General features: G+C 38.6%; 1 protein-coding gene across 2 annotated transcripts; it reads left to right on the top strand.

The window, feature by feature from the left end:
* Positions 1 to 4,369: 4,369 nt before the first annotated feature.
* PBDC1 (polysaccharide biosynthesis domain containing 1) lies at positions 4,370 to 12,885 on the top strand. 2 transcript variants are annotated; one of them, XM_045879792.3, is made up of 6 exons: positions 4,370 to 4,847; positions 4,936 to 5,001; positions 6,224 to 6,283; positions 6,792 to 6,932; positions 8,210 to 8,321; positions 8,630 to 12,885. In XM_045879792.3, exons 1-6 carry the CDS (start codon positions 4,818 to 4,820, stop codon positions 8,878 to 8,880), a joined length of 660 nt encoding a protein of 219 aa, XP_045735748.1. In that variant the 5' UTR covers positions 4,370 to 4,817; the 3' UTR covers positions 8,881 to 12,885. The 2 variants fall into 2 exon arrangements, with proteins under 2 accessions (XP_045735748.1, XP_064439970.1); XM_064583900.1 differs by lacking the exon at positions 4,370 to 4,847 and having other exon boundaries at positions 6,177 to 6,283.
* Positions 12,886 to 22,079: the final 9,194 nt, after the last annotated feature.

Here is a 22,079-nt window from a genome sequence, read left to right as displayed (position 1 = left end):
GCCTATTTAGCTGCTCGATTCCTGTTTCATATCTCAGTGACCTCATTGTCCCAGGACACCCTACCTCATACCATTTATGGCTTCTAGCCCGTCTGCATGAATTGGACTCTTCGTTCCTTTTTTTTTTTTTTTAATGAGATGCACTTTGCCACATGTTAATATATTTATTTGTTTAAGACTTTATTTATTTAAGACTATTTATTTGGGGGGGGCATGAGCAGGGAGAGGGGAAGAGGGAGAGGGAGAGAGAGAAGCAGACTCCCCGCTGAGTGTGGAGCCCGATGCGGGGCTCCATTCTAGGACCCTGAGATCATGACCTGAGCCAAAGTCAGATGCTGAATGGACTGAGCCACCACCCAGGCACCCCCAACAATACATTTATTATACCGGTTGCACAGATGTTTGACAGTAACGTGTATTACAGAATTGTTGGGTTCAGGGCTCAGAATTTATCCATTAAGTCAAGTTTGTTCACATGTTCAAAACTTCTACTAAATTCTTATTAAGTTATTGGCTGTTTGAACAGTTAACCGCTGAGAGACATGTTAAAATATTCCACTATTTTACTGGATTTGTCCATTTCTGCTTGTAATTCTTTCAATTTTTGCTTTATGTATTTTGAGGCTGTGTTACAGTTAGGTTTCTGGGACAAGTTCCAATCTGGGACAGCATCCTGGTGTCACTGTTGCACTCCCTCCTGACCATAGAACACACCCTGTGGACTCAGTCACTCAAGATGTCATCTCTAACATCCTGTCTTGGCATGAAACACACTTACTATAAGATGAGTCAACCCCTGTGGGTATTATGAACCACACCTATCACAGAAAACACTTTTATTATCCAGATTTTATATTTTCACGGTAGACTAACTTACATGGTTTCTGACCATACTCCTATTTTTCCTCCCAACTTTTAATGACCAGTTGCAAGGTCCTTCGAGTTTGTCTTCCCATCTAATCCGACAGCCACCAAGACCACGTGATCCATATTTTTAAGGAGTTTCTACATGGCTTTACCACCTGCAAATAGCAGCACTCACCCAACTGCCTTGCCAATGACAAACATATTTGAAAACCGAAGATGCTTTCCTTACAGGTAAGATGCCTTCTTCCTACCCTATGGCACCGTAGCTCCAGCAATTATAGCTTTCATTTCCTCCACACCCCTGTCATCCCTGACATTACCGATACCTCAGCACCTTAATCAGGACTGGTGATGCCTTTGGCTCTACCCATGGCATGTCCACATTACCTGTCTTAGAAGGAAGCTGAAGGTCAACTCAGTGGTGCCCTTCCAGAAAAGAGAATCATCCCAGTTGAACTTCCATCTCCATTTTTCTTACCCCACACCAAAAGGTCTTTCTTCAATATAGTTCTTTTTTTTTTTTTAAAGATTTTATTTATTTATTTGAGAGAGAGACACAGCGAGAGAGGGAACACAAGCAGGGGGAGTGGGAGAGGGAGAAGCAGGCTTCCCGCTGAGTAGGGAGCCCGATGTGGGGCTCGATCCCAGGACCCTGGGATCATGACCTGACCTGAAGGCAGACGCTTAATGACTGAGCCACTCAGGCAACCCTCTTCAATATAGTTCTTAAAGTCCACCAACTCTCCCCTCTTAGGTACTATCTTTTGTTCCTGGCCCACTCCTCTTTCCCTTATTTTAATAGCCAGCTGCCTTGAGTCCATCTGAAACAATAGGTGTGAGTGCAAAGGCCGATGCTTATTTTGATAGCTCTGCCTGGCCTGGCAACGGGAAAGGCTCTGGATGACAGTTTTGTCTCCTGCTGTTTGAGGGTACAGATCTTCCAATCTTGTGAGGACCCCAATTCCTGCTCCGTGAGAGTATCTAAGGCTGTGAATATTTGAGCAGCGAGAAGTTCCCTGGTTAAAAAAAAAGTAAAATAATTCTAACAAACCATGTGCATAGTATACATAATAATCATAATAAGTTTTTTTTTTAAATTTAAAGGCAAGTAATGTGCCCAAAGTATTAGATAAAGCGAATTACGTAAGTGCTTTCTCAGGTAAAAGGTCAGTTGTGTTTCTTAAGATTCTATTCCTATTCGGTTGTTATGTACAGATTTGGCCATCATCGTGAGCCTACCCTTCCACTTTACTGTTGTCTACTGACCTCCTGGTCAGGCCTCCACATTCACTAACGTCCAGCATCCGTGCGGATGACCCATCTTACATTCAAACCTCTGGGTTACGTACAGACTGCTATCCTTGCAGAATCATGTCCTCTAGTTTTAGCTATTCCCTGAAAACGTCCCTCCATCTCCTTTAGATCGGTTCTCCCTTTCCTCTGAGCTGCTGTGCAGGACTTCTAAGACACTCTTCTCAGGACAAGACTTTTAACACATTCCCTCTTGCTCTCAGCTGCCTTCTCATGCTTCATAGAGAAAACAGAACGCTTCTGGAGGGAACACCTCAATTTCCTCTTTCTGCTACCTGTCTTCATTCAGTTTCTCTGGACATACACCCAGCTCACCCTCCAGGACAGTCTTTTCTATAAGGCCAATTCCCCAGCAAGCACATTTAAGTCTCTCTAAACCTAAAATAATAATTTTAAAAAGTCCCTGAGCTTCCTCAGAAAATTAAAAAATATAATCTCACTTCTGGGTGTAAATCCCAAAGAATTGAAAACAGGGTGTCAAAGTGCTATTTTCACACCCATGTTCATAGCAACATTACTCATGATAGCCAAAAGGTGGAAGCAACCCAAATACTCATCGACGGGTGAATGGATAAACAAAATGTGGTGTGTGTATGTGTGTGTGTGTGTGTGTGTGTATATATATATATGTGTATATATATATATATACACAATGGAATATTATTCAGTCTTAAAAACAAAGGCAATACTGTCCCCTGGCAACAACATGGATGAACCTTGAGGACATTATACTAAGTGAAACAAGCCAGTCACAAAAAGACAAATACTATATCATTGCACTTACATGAGGTATCTAAAGGAGTCAAACTCATAGAATCAGATAGGTGGTCGTTGCCAGGGGTTGGGGGGGAGGGGGAAATGGGAAGTCGTTTTCAGTGGGTGCAGCTTTTCTGTTTTGCAAGAGGAACTAGTTCTGTCTCACAGCAATATGGATATACTTCGCACTATTGAACTGTATACTTAGAAATGGTTGAGGGGGTAAATTTTTCTGTATCGTGTATTTCACCACAATTTTAAAAAGTCCCTGGACCTCATGTCTCTTTCTAGCTTCAACTCTTTGGAAGAACTTTCTGTGGTCATTGCCATCTCTTCTGTAACTCCCACTCCCTTCTCAGCCCGCTGCCATCGGACTTCTGCCCTCACCATTCCACTAAAACTGCTCTTGCTAAGGTTGTCAATGACCTCTCGACACTGTGGGCTTAGTGTACTCAACCCAGGGTATTGGACACGATTCACCTTGCTCTCTCTCTGTTTTACTCTTTTTTTTCCTGCCTTTTTTCTTCTTCATAAATAGTTCTTTCTTTGGCCTGCTGATCTTTGTGTCTTTACAGTTCTTCATAGTTTCCTTTGAACAGCTCAATTAAACCTAAAGAAACAGCTATCAGATTTATCTCTCTGATCAGATCTCCCTCTAACTAGTCAACTCCATCTGAATGTCCCATAGGCTCTTCAAACTCAGCTCCTCAAATTCAACTCATCATCCCTCCTCTTGTTGTTGTTGTTTTGTTTGTTTTTGTTTTTGTTTTGTTTTTTAGCTCAATGCATGCATTCCCAAATCTTATTCTGAAATTTGGGACTCATACTGGAATCCTGATTCTTCTTTATTTCCCATATCCAGTTAGTCAGAAAGTTCTGTGGATTCTATTTCCCTTATTAATTCTTAAAATCGTCTCAACTGCTATTGCCTTGGTTTAGGTTTTCATCACCTAGTGCCTTCAGTTTTGTCTATCTGCTTCCAAAATTGCCTTCTTCAAATGTATCTTGCACGTTGTGTTTTAGTGATCTTCTTAAGACTCAAGCTTAATCAGGAAACTGTCTGTCTATTCGAAGGTCCCTATCAGCTTAGAATTGCTTTTAGGTTAAAGTCTCAAACTGCTGATATTCAGCATGGAAAGCTCAACTTTTCCCTCAATATCACAAATGAGTACACTCTTAGTGCAGCTTTTTTTTTTTTTTTTTAATTTGCTTCAAGGTCCTATGGTGTTTAGTTCTCCAGTGCCTTTGTACATGCACTCCCCTCTCCCTGGAGTGTCCTTCCCTGCCTGCTTCGCCTACTTTGCTGGTTGCCCTTCATGACTCAAGTTTTTGTAACCTCTATTTGTGTTCCCGTAGTACATGATGCTTTTTCGTGATGACTACTTTATATGCTATCTCACTGTACGTATTTCTTCCAAAACAGGGACTAAATTCTTCACCCATCTACTCCATTGCCTAGCACCATCCTTGTTTGTGATTTAGTCCCTACTTGGAGTATTGGGGTGTGTGTGTGTGTATTGGTGTACGAGCCTGCTTGCTCAAATGGAGAGCGTGAATCCGAATCTCTGCTGGGCACTCAGCGCAGTGGGCACGCGAAAGCTTTAACTCAGGCTTTTCGCACGATCACCACCGCTATTGACGAGCATTCACGCACCTGTGACGGCCGCAGCACCCCAGACTGTGCAGCAGCGCCAGCACCTTTGCGCGAGCGCAGGGCGGATGAGGCGGGGCCAAGGACAACCCCCTCCAGGCGACGGCGGTTGCGCGCAGGCGCATCCGGAAAGAAAGCCTCTCGTATTCGGCCCTCTCTTTGCAACCAGCTGCAGGCGGAGCTCGCGAATAGTCATTTCCGCGAAGCCGCCGCTTGCTTTGTGGAGTGCAACATGGAGACGACTAGTGGAGCTGGTGAGCCGGTGAGTCGCTGCTCTGGGGTCGGGTGAGTGGGGAAGTCGAGCCGGGTCGAGCTTTGAACACCGTCTCTCCCCCTTGTTCCCTTCCCAGGTTGCCGGGGAACTGGTGTCTGTGGCACATGCTCTTTCTCTCCCAGCCGAGTCTTATGGCAATGATGTGAGTATGACTCACCCCCAGCTCTCTCTCACTCAGCTAGACTGCTATGTCTGCAGGGCCTGCCACGAAATTGTAATCCCCTGATACCCTCTGTGAACCCACTCCATGCCCGCCAGAAACCGCGCTTTTTCATTCATTCTAACCTTTATGGTCCTCAGACCCAGGACAAATGCCGGTGGAAGTAGTTCCCAAACTTTGCTGAACTAGAACCACCTGAGAAGCTTTTATACCTTCCATTGTCCAGGTCGCAGTCTATACCGAGTAAATAAAAATATCGGGGGGGGGGCAGTGAGAGTCAGAAATTAGTATTTTTTTAAAGTGAGTGATTTCATTATGCAGTAAAGTGGCACCAAATTATGGTATGTCTTGTTTAGATTCTTAAGAAGAAAGCATATGATATTTTTGAGGTACAAGACACACGGACATGAGAAATAGTAACACTCAAATAAAAATATGATTGATGTTTGTTAGATTAGGGTGTAAGATCCAAAGGAGTTTAGCCGAAGAAGAAACCCCTAAGAACTGAGACAGTAGAGGAAGACTTCACTGAGAAAGTGAATCTCTAACTGGATCCTCAGAGTATAGATGGACAAAAGACATGGTGTAAGGCATGGAGGTAAAAATGCAAATGACTTTGCTGGGGTCAGTGAAGTAGATCCACGTAGCTGGAGTGGGAGGTTTTAATGGAACAGGTGGTAGGTATTTGGTAAGGCTTATTTATAATCTAGCCTGCTTCACAATACTGATTCAATTTTAAGTGTTATGGATGGGAAATTGACTATCTTATAAACAAATGATGATTATAACATGTTATACTATCAAAAGTGAAGGGTATTTCACTTCCATTATCTTTGTTCTCCCAGCAACTCATTGATATATGTGACTATATTTTATCAGTTTTACAGTGGCTTAATTCAGTCCTGAGAAGGCAATCTGTCTACTGCTTTATGTAGTCTCCTACACTTTCGCTAGCTGCTGGACAAAGAGCCAGTGGCTTATGCTGTTGACTAGACTGTAGGCAGCTCCTTTTGGTGGGTAGTTTCCTTCATAAGGACAAAAGTTTTCTATTTTCCAAACCCATTAGTCCAGTTTTTATCCTTTGACAGTAACACCAAGTTTGGTAGTGTTATGGACGTTACCTAGACCTCCACAGAATTCCTCAATTTGTTCTCTAGTAGCAGGATTGGGAGATTCTGACCTGGCATTCTTCACTCCTTTGCAGCCTGATATTGAGATGGCTTGGGCCATGAAAGCAATGCAGCATGCTGAAGTCTACTACAAGGTGACTTGTCTGTCTTCATTATTAAGCAAAATTAGGCATGTAATGGTAGGGATGGTTCTTTGCTAATCACTATTCTCAGCAAGTTAAGCATATGTATTTTGGAGATAATTTTTATTACTGTAAGATTTTACCCACAGAGAACGAGGGGGTGGAAGTGAATTTTGTTTTGACAAAGAGGAGTTGTACTTCTTTGCCCAGTGTTCTGCTGCTAACTGGCAAAATGATTCCATAGTGGGCAATTAATAAATGTTTGATGACTGAATGAACAATTAATTCACATAGGGCAATAGCCAGGCAGTACTAGGACCAAAAGGGTTTGAACTGGTGGCAGGGATTGTAGTATATTATGGCCCTTGAAAACTGTGTCATGATTTCATCTGGGACCTCTTCTGTCTGTACTTCCTAATAACTCTTCTGCCCTTAGAACCATAAATATTTTCTGGGGAAGGGGGGATAGAAGTGTTGTAAATTAGAGACCAGTATCTGTGTGTTGTCTTGTGTCTGGCAGCTGATTTCATCAGTTGACCCACAGTTACTGAAACTCACCAAAGTGGATGACCAAATCTATTCAGAGTTTCGGGAAAATTTTGAGAAACTCAGGATAGATGTGTTGGATCCAGAAGAGCTCAAATCAGAATCGGCTAAAGAGGTAAGAATTCTCTCAAATATTGCCAAGCATCTGACCAACAATTATTGATTATGGAAATATTTTTAGGGGCACCTGGGTGGCTCAGTTGTTAAGCATCTGCCTTTGGCTCGGGTCATGATCTCAGGGTCCTGGGATCAAGCCCCTCATCGGGCTCCCTGCTCCGCAGGAAGCCTGCTTCTCCCTCTCCCACTCCCCCTGCTTGTGTTCCCTCTCTTGCTGTCTCTGTCTCTGTCAAATAAATAAATAAAATCTTAAAAATTTTTTTTTATATAATTAAACTTTTTTCAGTGTGTTTTAAGGAAATATGTAAAGAACCAGGGCTTTTATGTAGTTATAATCAACTAATAAGTAAGTTATGTTATGAAATAAATATTTTTCTGGTTTATGAGTTTATGTTCATGGGATCTGTTTTTTCTTTTTTTTGACTTGGACATTTCATCCCTTCCTACCCAGCCCTTTCAGGGAAGAAGGAGCAAATTTTCTTATGTTAGTAGTTTAGCTTGGATGGAGAATTGGCAAATTGGAAAAAAAAAAAAAAGGTTTGGATAGAGAACTGGCAAATAGGATACAGGGAGGTGTTTGAATTCTCCGGATTTAGGTTCACATTATCATGGGCCATGGATAAGAGGAGAACTTAGGTTTCCCATTGCTTACCTGATTATCCTACTTTTACAGTGTGCTAAAAACTCTTATAGCAGGGAAAATATTTCCGAGAGTAGGTCCTTGGTTTACCATATATGTAAACTTTTAACATTGTTACTTGGTTTATGATGTATGTAAACTTTTAACATTGTTACTTGGTTTATGATGTATGTAAACTTTTAACATGGTTACTGTTGACTGTTAACTAAATTACTGATCTTTGGAAAAGTACCTCTAGCAATGGACTTCTTTCTTAAAATTTAACTGTGACTTTGTGACCACATTCCTGCTGCCTTTGTCTCATTTGTGCTTCAGTGGGGGTGAATAACTATTTTGGGCTGAGTTAACCAATAACATAAAAGCAAAAGCAAATACATTTAAGAAATCCAATTTTAATTCTGCAGTCGAGGATTTAAATATTTTGTCAAGGTAAAATATTGTTCGTGTTGGGAAATACCAGTCTAAAGACAATAGATAGCATGGAAACTCAATGCTAGTAAAAGTCGAAATCAACTCAGTCCTAGTCTCTTTCACTATGGGAGTTTTCCTTACTGAGGAAGTGGAATCCCTTCTCCTGGCCTGACTTCACCAGCCTCCTGCATTTGTCAGCCAAGGCATCTTTTTTGCCTTTATAGAAGTGGAGGCCATTCTGCTTGAAGTTTGACGGGATTGTGGAAGACTTCAACTATGGTACTTTGCTGCGACTGGATTGTTCCCAGGGCTACACTGAGGAAAACACCATCTTTGGTGAGATTCTTGCCTCTGGAATGGTTTCTGTATAAGAAGAGTGAGGGATCTGGTTTTACGGATGGATTAGTGACCTGAATAGTTTGGGGGTCATTTTATTTGTTACATATTTAAAGATCATGTTACTGTTTGTTGAGTAACTGTGGGATAAGCTGGTTAAGTATTTTCAGCCTCATTTAACAAGATTAGAATTCCACATCTCTGAAGTTTATGACTGTACTGGAATGCTTTGACTGTTAGTTCAGTTTTCTGTAAGTTTAGAGAAGTAACTGTGACTAGGACAATGATCAATTCTATTCACCTTTCAGCCCCCAGGATACAATTTTTTGCCATTGAAATTGCTCGGAACCGGGAAGGCTATAACAAAGCAGTTTACACCAGTGTTCATGATGAAGAAGAGAAAGAAGGCAACCATGAAAGAGAGGAAGGAACTGACAGTGGAGGGGCAGAAGAGAAAGGAGCCAACAGAGAAAGAGAAAAAGCAAAAACCAATAAAGGAGCAGAAAAAGAGAAAGGAGCCAACAAAGAAATCAGCAAGAGTGGTGAAACAGCTCTGTAAGGTAGACAAGGAACCGCACTCTGGAAGCTGTGACTCAACTAAGTCTACAGATACTGTGATGCTACTTGCACGGACTCCTGTGGTTAAATGTATGTCCTTGTGCAATTGAAACACATACAGAAGGACATTCTTTCTAGCCTAATCATCAGGAGCTACTCCGGTTGTTTTCTTGTATGAGCCAGCTTAAAGACTATTAGTGGGGTCTTAGTTGAGCATTTCTTGGTATAGTGTTTCTTGGTTCTCACCACTGGTCAAATAAGAAATTTTATGAATAAATTTCTTTTGGTTCTTAGGACTATATCTGTAATTGACTTTTAAAAGATATTTCAAATTATTTGACACTTCAGGTTTTTTTCAGGTATGTAATCTCTCTGTCATGTCTTAATATAAAGTGATTTATGCCTGTTTTTAAATGCTTATCATTGTTTCCTGCGGTGAAGTTTCCTCAAGCCTGTTAAGTTGTATATGGTTTGGGGATTAGAAGTTCCTATGTAACAATTAATTCCTGCTATTTGAGTAAGTATAGCTTTCTGATTTTCTTTGATATATGTGGCAAAATATTTGATGAATACTCTGTGGAGATAAGAGCTGGGGCCTGAACCTGTCAGACCAGTGAATGCAGCCCAGTTCACATTAGAAGAGCAGGGCACTGGACCTGCTTCAGGATCTGCTTCTCTTCTGGTACTGAAGTTGTTACCTGAAAGCTAGCAGAGATTAATAAGTATAAAGCCTGGTAGAGTGACTTCCCTTTTATAATGCTATGGACAATAGCATACATTTACATAGTAACATAAAATGAACATTTTTAAATGATATTTCGTCAGACTCCACAAATACACCTGTTGATTTTATATAGATGGAGGGGTTTCTTCTCATCTAATGACTTTTAGGAATGCATGTTTCAGTTATCTTTACATATGTATAAAGGTTTGTGCATGTCCCCATAAACTCCCTGACCTTGATTGCTAAAACTAGTTAGAGGAAGCCACAATGTTTATAGTGCATACAGTAAATACTCTGAAAACTCTAACCACAGCATGATCATTCAAGAAAAGATTTATCAGAGCAGAGAAGGGGGAGAAATGAGGTTTTTTTCCCCCTCGTGGACACAGAATAAAAATAAAAGTTAAACTTAACTGATGAATTCTTTTCTAGGCAAGAGCTGAACTAGAGATACATACAGCTAACAACAACAACTGTACACAAAGCTAGGTTTCTCTATGGATTCTTTTTAGCCAGTTCTTAAAAATATTTAAAACATTTGTTAGACTTTTCATTTTACAAAAAATATGCTTTTAAACGGGTAGGGGAGTGTTAAATACTTCATACTAGACAGACTCTTAAAAATCAAAAACTTCCTTTACTGTACTGACTTTGTCTAGTTCATACGTTCTTAAATATCCATGAACATGTGTCCATACGCATTGCCTGAGGGACTGGGGAAGAATAAAGATTACTGGCTGCATACGATTCTGCCTGTGGTGGCCTTTTCCAGGTTACTCACAAGCAAGAAAACTGGTTTAATTACTTCTTTCTGATTTTGTGGAGAGTAAGAAATAAACCATTAAAAGACTACTTTAAAGCAAGAGGCATCTCTGTCCAAGAACTAGGAAATACAAACTGGGCAAAGGGAGGAGAATAAGAAACGGAACACTTCAGCAACATTGTAAGGCCAGGAAACCAAGACAGTATCCAAGGTCAAAGGGGAGAGTGGGCAGATTTCTTAAGATGGCCTCATGATTTCCACCTCTGGCATACATGCTCTGTATAATTCCCTCCTGTTGGTATGGCCAAGCCTTGTGAATACGAGGGGATTTCATTCCTTCATTTAAGTTACTAACCTTTTAATTTTGAGTTAATCAAAGGGACATTATCCTGGGTGGGTCTGGCCTAATCAGGTGAGTCCTTAAGTGAGACAAGCAGCTGCAGATGTTCACCTGTTGGCCTTAAAGAAGCAAAAAGCTGTGTTGTGAGACAAGGGGGCCATGTGGCAAGGACCTGAGGGTAGCCTCTGCGAGCTGAGAATGCTCTCGGGCTGACAGCCAGCAAAAAAATGGGGATTTCACTCTATAGTTGGAAGGAACTAAATTCTACCAACAACCAGTGAACCTGGAAGAGGACTTAAAGTCTCAGACGAGCTTGCAGTCCTGGCTGATACCATGCTTTTGGTCCTGTGAGACCCTGAGTAGAGGACCCAGTTAAGCTGTATCTGGACTCTTGACCCACAGGACTGTGAGATAGTTATGGGTATTGTGTTAAGCTACTAATTATGTGGTAATTTGTTATGGAGCAGTAGAAAATTGTTACAGACTCTGGGACTGGAAGTGGAGTGCTGCTGTATCAAGTGCCTAAAATGTGGGAGTGGTTTTGGAATCAGGCCGTGGGTGAAGACTGGAAGAATTTTGAGGAGCATGATAGGGAAAGCCTAAATTGCCTTAAACAGGCTGTCAGTAGTAATATGGACTTGAAGGATGCTGTAGGCGGGGGCTCAAAAGGAAGTAAGGAACATGCTGTTGGAAACTAGAAGAAAGGGAATCCTCCTTAGGAGGTGGTAGCATTGTGGTTAGAGGCCCGGACATTTGGGATTTGAGGCTTTGCTCTGAATTATTTGGGAGATGTTATCAAGCCAGGCTTGACATAGTGTGTAAACATCTATGATTTATTCAGAATATGGTGCCATTCCAGTTATTTACCTCCATGACAACTTTTGGAGGCAGGGAAAGGGCACAGACTAATTTTGGCATTTACAGAAGGGAAAATTGCAGTCATTTTAAAGTTTTAGGCCACTGAATTTGTGGTAATTTGTTACAACAGCAATAGGAAACTAATAAAGAAGGCATACTGAGCCCTGCTTCAAAAGTAGAGACATTCACTGCACTGTCATTATTTTGAAACTATAGTTGAAACAAAGATGTTGGACCAGATGATTGAGACATGAACTGCACCCAAAGCAAGCTTCAGTGATTCTAAACCATTTTGAACTTACTCTTCTAAGCAATTCCTGTAGCTGAGTCTGTGTGTGTGAGGTGCCATTAATATAATTGGGAATTCTTGAATTTGCTTAATGGTAACGATACAGTGCTTAGTAATGAGTATGTGCTCATTTGAAGCTTACATATATGTATTAATAAAACTCAACAGTAATCATCAATTGTTTGGACCTTAGACAAAATATTTTTCTGGAGAGGTGTATTTTATCACTGATGTTGTTTAAAATTTCCAGAGCATGGTGATAATTCAAACAGACCAGATTTTTGTTGGTTTTATTGCTGTTTTTAAATTTTCTACAGATAATACAACTCTTTTTTGCTTGCACACAATGTGAATGATTCTCACTATCCCACCTTGGTACACCACAATTACTTTCATACATATTTTTATTCAGATAGTCAATATCTTAGGGGCACCTGGGTGGCTTAGTCTGTTAAGCGTCTGCTTTTGGCAGGGTCCTGGGATCGAGCCCCGCATCAGGCTCCCTGCTCAGCGGGGAGTCTGCTTCTCCCCCTCCTTCCTGCTGTGCTCTCTCTTGCTATTTCTGTCGCTCTCAAATAAATAAAATATCTAAAAAAATAGTCAATATCTTAATAGATGATTCAAAATTAAGGCATGTATGTATGTTTTGTGAGTGGCCATTTTCCCATGCCTACATGTTTTTATCTCTAGAATTAATAGAAGCTTTACAGATGTCAGCATGATGTTGGTCTCCTGAACTGTACTACTTTCACATGATGACCATTTATATGACTGGCTAGCTTTAAATTTTCCCTACTCAGGCTTTCTCTGATTTCCTCAATATAAACTGCATTTTCAGGGCACCTGGGTGGCTCAGTCGGTTAAGTGGCTGACTTGAGTTCCAACAGGTTATGATCTCAGGGTCCTGGGATTGAGCCCCAAGTCGGGATCTGCACTCAGTGGGGAGTCCGCTTGGGGATTCTCTCTCTCCCTCTGCCCTTCCCCACACTTACACACACACTCTCTCTAAAATAAATAAATCTTTAAAATATATATATGTATATAATATTTATTGCATTTTAAGTCAGTATATTTTCATTTTATAAAAATTGAGATTGAATTGGGGCACCTAGCCGACTCAGTCAGTGGAGCATGCAACTTTTGATCTCACAGCTGTGAGTTCAAGCCCCACATTGGGTGTAAAGCTTACTTAAAAAAAATTGATATTGAATCATAAAGTAATTTGCCCTCCATCACCTAAGTGGTGGTATTGGGATTCAGATCCATATCTTTTGGTTGTGAATCTTATTGTTTTCCCAAAATCCCACTCTAGATTCAGCTTCTTTCTAGAATAGAGACAAATAATTTGAGTAAGGAATCAAAGTATTTAATAATCAAAGGTAAGAGCATTCTAGTGTGGAGTGATGTACTGAGCTAGTTTAAGCTCCTCAAATATTTGTAATTTCTCTGCCTTTTTCCTTCTTATCTCTGCAAGAGATTCCTTGTTGCATGTGCAACTCAGACTTGTTTAAAAAGCATTACAGTATAATCATTATAGTGTACCACTGTAATGTTCAGTTTCAAAATTACATTTAAATTTAAATTTAATTTAATTTAATTTCTTCACCTTTCTTATGAACTGAGATTTGGCTGATACATTTCCCTCAAGTGTTTTGCAGGTTTTTTTTTTTTTTTTTTTTTTTTTTAAGGTTTTACTTTGTCTTTCTGAAATTCATACAAGTTTTTCAGGATAAATCACTGGAAGTTCTAATAGATACTACTCATTGGTCTTTACATTGAAAAGAGCATAAGGGAAATAAAAAATGCCTTAACTTAGAGAAGAATAGGCTTTTGCAACTAGAAGGTATCTCAGAAGTCTAACTCAAAAATTTCATTTTTTCTGGTGGAAAAACAAGGCATTAAATGATGTGCTTTGCCCAGTTGAAAATCCTCTATGTATGTAAAAAATTGTTTATTAATTTACTTACTGTCCTTCCTTTTGTGCTAAGAACACCCACCAAGACATCATTCCATAAGGTTCCCTTTGTCCTAGATATACCCTGCACAGGATGCTTTCCTCTAGAAAACAGTTTTAAAATATTCACCATGCTTCTCCATAATTTAGGATTCTTCTGATATCCTTTCTGTTTACACTAATATTTGGCCAAACTTACGCAATTCTGAGAATTTGGATGATGTTTAAAATCAAAATCATAATAATTTAAAATTTCCAAGTTTTTGGCTTTTTATTAAAGAAAACAAGGCTTCTAAAAAGTTGGTCAATCTTTTTTTTTTCCAGCTTCCAGTAGTTTATTTTTTTTTTAATTTTTAGTATGTTATGTTAATCACCATACATTACATCATTAGTTTTTGGTGTAGTGTTCCATGATTCATTGTTTGCGTATAATCTTAAAATCATTTTTCTTCCACAAAGTTACTAAGGCCTACATGCTATCATTTGGTTTGGGGAAGATAAACAAGGGAATTCTTTCTGCCTCCAGCCCCTGTAATTGTAATAAGTTGATTGTAATAAGTTGATTGCCTCTTCATCCTGTATGAAATCAAGAACTCTAAGGACTCTTGCTTACCTGCCAATCTCACATCTTAAATTATCTTTTTTATTATGAACATTTTAAACATACACAAAAGTAGAAATAATAGTATAATGAACCCCTAAATATCTGTTACCCAGATTAGTTATCAACATTTTGCCACATTTGTTTTATTTATCCTTTTTTCTTTATCGAAGCATTTTAAAACAAATCTCAGACATCATATTATTTTACTCCTATATATTTCGTTGTGCATCTTTAAAAAATGGACATTTTCTAACATAATTGCAATAATAAATAATATTTTTAACTGATATTCAGTTATATAGCAAAACTTAAAAGTGCATACTACAAATGATACTCAGGAAATAGTCCTTTAGAGTATATTTAAGGAATAGGTTGACTGAAATATGACTAGGAGGATATATGTGTGTACCAGAAAATTGGTAGATGAGGTTGAAAATATGTATTTGATTCACTGTGGGCACTAATAATGAGCCCTAGGTACTGAGCTAGATGTCTTACATCTTATCCCTAACATATAGGCATTATTAACCCCATTTTACACATGAGGAAATTTAGACTTGAAGAGATTTTGAGTCCCAAGTTAAGGATTTTAGATTTAATTTAGCAAGTAGTGGCTAGATATTGGAAGTTTATTTTAATTTCTGGGTAGTCATATGATGAAAACTGCTCAAGGAAGATTAAACAATGTGCAATATTGAGTAAATATTAAGTACTTATTCTGGATTGATTGGTTCAACCTAATCCTTGCATTTTGTGATTAAAAAACAAATCTGTGCTCCTTTAAGACATGGAAATCAGAACCTACAAAGAATAAATGTTTAATAACTCATTACGTACTGCCAACATTGCCCAGGAAGGGAAAACCCCATGAAGGATTGTTTATTAATTTTCACTGGCCTCTCTTAGAAATGATACACATCTTTTACTCATATCCTGTCAAATGGAATTCAGTCCCTGCCACTGAATTGCAAAAGAGGGTGGGAAATTTATTCTAGGTAAATGTCTGGAAAGATGAGGAAGAAAGAAAAAGCTTGCTCCCCCTGCTTGTGCTCTCTCTCTCTCTCTCAGTCAAATAAATAAATAAAATCTTAAAAAAAGAAAAAGAAAAAGAAAGAAAAAGTTTTTACTGACCACCTAGCCAGTCTCTGTCACAGCAGGTGAATAGTTATTCTTGTCTCCTACACGTATTCATTAATTTCAGTTTATTCACCTCTCAAGTTATAGAAAGTGATTCCCAATCTGTGACTCTGGGGCTCAGTGAATTCCGAATTGTACAGTTGACTTCTTGAGTCCATGTTCTTGGACATTGTGCCAATATGGTCTGAAATAAGCTTCTTTATGGACTCTTCATTATTTCTTTTACATGATTAAAATGGCCTGTTTTGGAATAAAAACATGTCACTCACTATTGTGTTTTAAATTTAGACAATATAATCTACTTTTTATTTTATTTTATTATTACTTTTTAAAATATTATTTTAAGTAGGCTTCATGCCCAGCGTGGAGCCCAGCATGGGGCTTGAACTCACCACCCTGAGATCAAGACCTAAGCTGATATCAAAAAAAAAAAAAAGAGTCAGACGCTTAACTGACTGAGCAACCCAGGCGCCTCTACTTATTTATTTTTAATTAAAAAGAAATCCATCCATTCTGGGCACAGAGAGGCTGTTAATTTCCTTATAATCTGCAATAAATTTAGGACTTTAAACCTGGTGTAGGTTAGATGAGCAAATCACAGAAGTGACAGTTTGGTTTAGATTTTAGGTAAGGAAGTGTTTATATGTCAGATGATAAACATTACAAATTCACACGGAATGGACTTGAGCCTCAGCTTTGAAATCTGGTACTCTTAAATTTAATCTGTTCTAAATTAGTCCAGCACAGTATAAGAGAGAGAGAATGGATTAATATGTGTAATTATTATAGAATTATTTGAATTGCATATGATAAAAAGAAATAGCTTCCTTTCTTCATGAAAATGTTCCATCATTACCAAAAAAGTTATAATTTATTCAAACAAGTTTGAAATATTTCATCTAATCTTGGAGCTCATTTTATCATCCACTTATTTATTTGTTCGTTTGTTCATGTGTTTATTTTTGTCTTTATCATGACTTAAAGGATAATCATTCTCTTCAAGATCCCTGCCACTTTCACCTCTGACTCCGTTCTCCTGCTTCTACCTTCTACCTTCAGCCTCAGTGCCTTTAGACTTGATGTTCCCTCTGCCTGGAAACTTTCACACAGATATTCATATGATATTCATTCACTTCTCAAAGATCTCTACTTAAATATCACCTTAATAGAGAGGTCTTCCCTGACTTCTTTATTTAAAATAACAACTCCCTTGGCACTCCCTATCCTTACTGTAATTTTCATTATAACTCATCACTGTCCCCTCCACCCCTACCCTGGAGGACAGGAACATTGTTTTGTTTGCTGTTGTTTGCCTAGCACCTAGATCAATATCTGGCTAGCATATAGTACGATCCCTTTTTAAAGAATTTTTTTAAGTTTTTATTTAAATTCCAGTTAGTTAACATACAGTGTAATATTAGTTTCAGATGTACAATATAATGATTCCACACTTCCATACATCACCCAGTGCTCATCACAAGGGCACTCCTTAATCCCCACCACCTGTTTAACCCATTGCCCACCCACCTCCCTTCTGGTAACCATCAGTTTGTTCTCTATAGTTGAGTCTGTTTCTTGGTTTGCCCCTCTCTTTTTTTTTCCCCGCTTTGCTTATTGGCTTTGTTTCTTGAATTCCATGTATGGGTGAAATCATATATTTGCCTTTCTCTATTTCACTTAGCATAATACTCTTTAGCTCTATCCATGTCCTTGCAAATGGCAAGATCTCATTCTTTTTTATGGCTGAGTAATAGTCCATTGTATATATATACACACCACATCTTTTTTATCCATTCATCAGTTGATGGACACTGTTTCCACAATTTGCTATTGTAGGAAATGCTGCTATAAACATCAGGGTGTATGTATCCCTTTGAATTAGTATTTTTGTATTCTTTGGGTAAATACCTAGTAGTGCAATTGCTGGATCGTAGGGTAGCTCTACTTTTAATTTTTTGAGGAACCTCCCTACTGTTTTCCAATGCAGGAAAGAATATCCAATGGGAAAAATTTCTTCAACAAATACTGTTGGGAAACCTGGACAGCAACATGCAAAAGAATGAAACCGGACCATTTTCTTACAGCATAAACAAAAATAAATTCAAAATGGATTAAAGACCTAAATGAGAGACCTGAAACCATAAAAATCCTAGAGGAAAACACAGGCAGTAACCTCTTTGACATTGGCCATAGCAACTTCTTTATATGAAGATCTTAATAGTTTTGAAAAAATTAGTAAATAAAATTCCTACTATATATCAGGCATAATTCCAATACACTGGAACCATAGCTGAAACACTAAATAATCAGATTGAAGTAAGATCCAAAATTTTTCCAGTGTTATTCTACCCATCCAGACAGGGGCATGTTAGAAAAGAAAAATTATGGTCCAAATAATTCCACATTTTGAAAGGCCATCGTACACTGGGCAATAGGAGTTGAGAAGCCAACTCATGAACAAGAAAGATCCACTAGACGAATGTCTACTTTTCTACAGGTAGTTGCAGTCATAACGCTAGGTTTATCAGATCACCTTTACAAAGTGAAATATGACTATGAATAAGATTCCAGATTTATAAAAAAAAATGCCTACAGCATATAGGAGGCCTTTGACTCATATTAGTCTCCTTTTAAAAAGAATAGTGTCTCTTCCCTAACCTGTGCCTCCTCTGAATTCATATTTTTTTGGTCATAACCATTTTTTCTCTATCATTCTGGTTTAAAATTTTGGCAACTTCTCTCACTTATTCCTCTTCTCTTTTCACCTTTCACTTCTTTCTCATTCATATGGCTTCTAAATTACATCCATACTACTCTGTGGATGAGGCCACCACATTGAACAATTAACTCCAGGGGATGGCATTCACATTTTAGTCTATGTTAATGGAGTCATGCACTGCATAAGCCTGCACAACTATACACAGTGGTCCTGCATGTGGCTGAGACTTCTAGTTGCTCACTCAATATTTATTCTCCCCTTCTTTTTTAAATTTTTCATTATGTTCAGTTAGCCAACATATAGTACATCGTAAGTTTTTGTTGTAGTGTTCAACGATTCATTAGTTGTGTATAACACCTAGTGCTCATCCCAACACGTGCCCTCCTTAATACCCATCACCCGGTCACCCCATCTCCTTCTTTTTAATAGAGGACTCCAAATTTTAGCTTTACATACTGATGCTTGGATTAAAGGACTATATTTGCCAACCTCTCTTGTAGCTAAGTTTAGACATCTGACTAAGTTTCTGGTTAATAGGAGGCAACCTTAAGTTTGTTTTGTGGATCTTATAGGAAAGTTGATCAAAGAAAGCTAATTCATCTGCTGGAGTCCCTTCCACTCCTTTTCTGCTTTCTGTCTTTCCTTCTTTTTATGGCCTGTAACAAGAATGTGATGAAATGGGAGACAAACCATGAGAAACTCTGGACTCTGGGAAAAAAACTAAGGGTTACAGAAGGAAGGGGGGTGGGAGATAAGGGGTAACTGGGTGATGGGTATTAAGGGGGCATGTGATATGATGAGCACTGGGTGTTATACACAACTAATGAATCACTGAACGCTATATGAAAAACTACATGTATCATATGATCTCACTGATATGAGGAATTCTTAATCTCAGGAAACAAACTGAGGGTTGCTGGAGTGGTGGGTGTGGGAGGGATGGGGTGGCTGGGTGATAGACATTGGGAGGGTATGTGCTATGGTGAGTGCTGTGAATTGTGTGAGACTGTTGAATCGCAGACCTGTACCTCTGAAACAAATAATACATTATATGTTAAAAAAGAAGAAGAAGAAGAAGATAACAGGAAGGGAAAAATGAAGGGGGGGAAATCAGAGGGGGAGATGAACCATGAGAGACTATGGACTCTGAGAAACAAACTGAGGGTTCTAGAGGGGAGGGGGTTGGAGGGATGGGTTAGCCTAGTGATGGGTATTAAAGAGGGCACGTACTGAATGGAGCACTGGGTGTTATACGCAAACAATGAATCATGGAACACTACATCAAAAACTAATGATATGGGGTGCCTGGGTGGCTCAGTTGTTAGGCATCTGCCTTCGGCTCAGGTCATGATCCCAGGGTCCTGGGATCGAGCCCCGCATCAGGCTCCCTGCTTAGCAGGGAGCCTGCTTCTCCCTCTCCTAGTGTTCCCTCTCTCACTGTGTTTCTCTCTGTCAAATAAATGAAAAATCTTAAAAAAAACCCTAATGATGTAACGTATGGTGACTAACATAACATAATAAAATAGAATAAAAAAAACTAATGATGTACTATATGTTGGCTAATTGAGATTAATAAAAAAAAGGGAAAAAAAAGCTTCAGCTTGGACTATATCTTGTACTATAAGGTGATCTTGAGGATGTAAGCAGTTATTTATTCTGCCTATAGTATCATTTGTTTCTTCTATCATGTCTTACTTCTGACTTAGCCCAATCATCATAGGACCATCAGGGACAAACAGTTTGACAAAGTTAGGATTATTGACCATTGTAAGGAGAAAGACTGCATGTCAGGGAAATCATGGAGCATTTTTACAAAGAAAAATGGAATTATTATAGGATTTGGAGGAAATAAGGAGTTTAGGTGAAATTCAAAATTAAATACAAATGAAGTCATGTCTTGTTAGCCTCAAGGTTGTGTTTAAAAGGGTCAACATCAGGTCCTGGTATGCGAAAGTCAACCGAGGGTTTTGTTTTCTTGGAAACTACAAAGGTAAGATAGATGCATAATATTTTGTTCTGAAACTCCTTATCTGAATCTCTGTACTTGGTTTGTATTTTGAAGCTGCTTTTCTGGGTCAAAGTAACTTAGATTCTCCAGGAAGAGATGGATGTTTTATTCTTTCTGATATAATTTCAAACAAAATTTCTGATGGTCTATGATTTTAGAGGACAAAGTTCCTTGGTGAGTAAGAAAGTAGTGGTCACTCAAGGAGAAGTTGTTACGAAACTTCTCAGTTTCACTGTAGCCTTGAAAAAAAAATTGTTTCTTAGTAACTTCTTTATCTGTGTCTGTTATACTAGCATGATGAATGGCAGTACAGGTTTTTATCTTCTTAGTTCAAGCTAATTTTTTTTACTTTCTCACCTCTAACCTCAATAGTAATATTACTTGGCTTTTCCTTGTAAGATACTTTATAGTTTTTAAACCATGCTTGGGTGTACCCATTATAAATTAAACTTACAAAAATAACCATCTGAAGTAGGAAACTAGAGATCAGGGAGGTTATATGATTTATCTATGGTGGCATGCTAGCAAATGACTAGGCCAGAACTCAGGTTTAATTTCTGGTTCAGATTCCTTTTAGATTCTTAAAGGCACTTCTTCCTCTCCTTAAATTTTCTCTTTGTAGGGATGCCTTTGTGGCTCAGTTGGTTAAGCGGCTACCTGGGTCCTGGAATGGAGCCCTGCGTTGGGCTCCCTGCTCAGTGGGGAGCCTGCTTCTCCCTCTCCCTCTGCTGCTCCCCCTGCTTGTGCACATGCTCTCTCTCTCTGACAAACAAATAAAATCTTAAAAAATTTTTTTCTCTTTTTGGAAAAGGATTGGTGGATTATATAACCAATAAGCTTAGATTTAGCATTACCTATCTGCATCACACATATCCATTCAAGAAATAAAAGCAAGTGTTTTTTTTTTTTACTTCTTTCTTCATACAAATATATGGCATAAATTGAAAAATAGAATAATTAACTTATACATTAGTAGCAATCAGTGCCTTAAAATATATAAGAATTTCAGTAAGATACAATAAGGCTTTAAAAAGAATAATTTTAGAACAGTTGAGAGAAATTTCCAATGAAAGAAAAACATAATGTTTAAATTCAAGTGAAACTACAGTTTTTCAACACTATAAAGGTTTTATTGAAAGTGCAATATACCATTTGCTCTTATTGAAACTGTTCATTTACTAAATCTGCATGGATAATGAAAAATCTTCATGGTCTATCATCTATCTATCTATATCTATCTATCATCATCTCTATCTGCTTTTGTGGGTGCGTTGGTTATGGATGGTTAAAGTTAGTGATCAGACTTCCAACCTGATCATTCCTTTGCTTTAACTATTACCTATTCTCTCCTTCCATAAAAAAAACACACTGTATTGGGATCCTCTTTTCCTGCATCAATTCTCCATCTTTTTAAATGGATTGAAAGTTCTTTTTGTTCCAAATCACTTGTTGTTACTACTGTTACCTGGATCAGAGCATTCCCCAAGGCCAGGGAAAGCTAGAGGAAAAAGAATTGAGATTCTGGTTTGTAGAGCAAGACAGTGACTGGGAGGGCTGAAAGTAAGCATATGGATTAAGGGAGAAGCAGCCTTATGGTCCTCTAGCATTTAAGCTTTTGAATCCACTTCTGGGTCCTGGAATGGCACCTTGAATTTCTTCTTTCTCTCTTTTTCCCTCACTCCCGCCCCATTCTTTCCCCTTCCTCTTTTTCTTCCACTACTCTCAGAGTTAAGGCCATACTTTAGTCAAAAGAATATAAAGCTTGAAGTCATCAGACATAAATCTTAAACACCAGCTATATAAT

The sequence above is a fragment of the Mirounga angustirostris genome, unplaced genomic scaffold (assembly GCF_029215605.1).
Source record: "Mirounga angustirostris isolate CCGP_5_RB_7025 unplaced genomic scaffold, mMirAng1.0.hap1 SCAF_102, whole genome shotgun sequence".
In the NCBI taxonomy this organism is placed as follows: domain Eukaryota; kingdom Metazoa; phylum Chordata; class Mammalia; order Carnivora; family Phocidae; genus Mirounga; species Mirounga angustirostris.
This window is presented reverse-complemented; position numbering and strand designations above follow the sequence as displayed.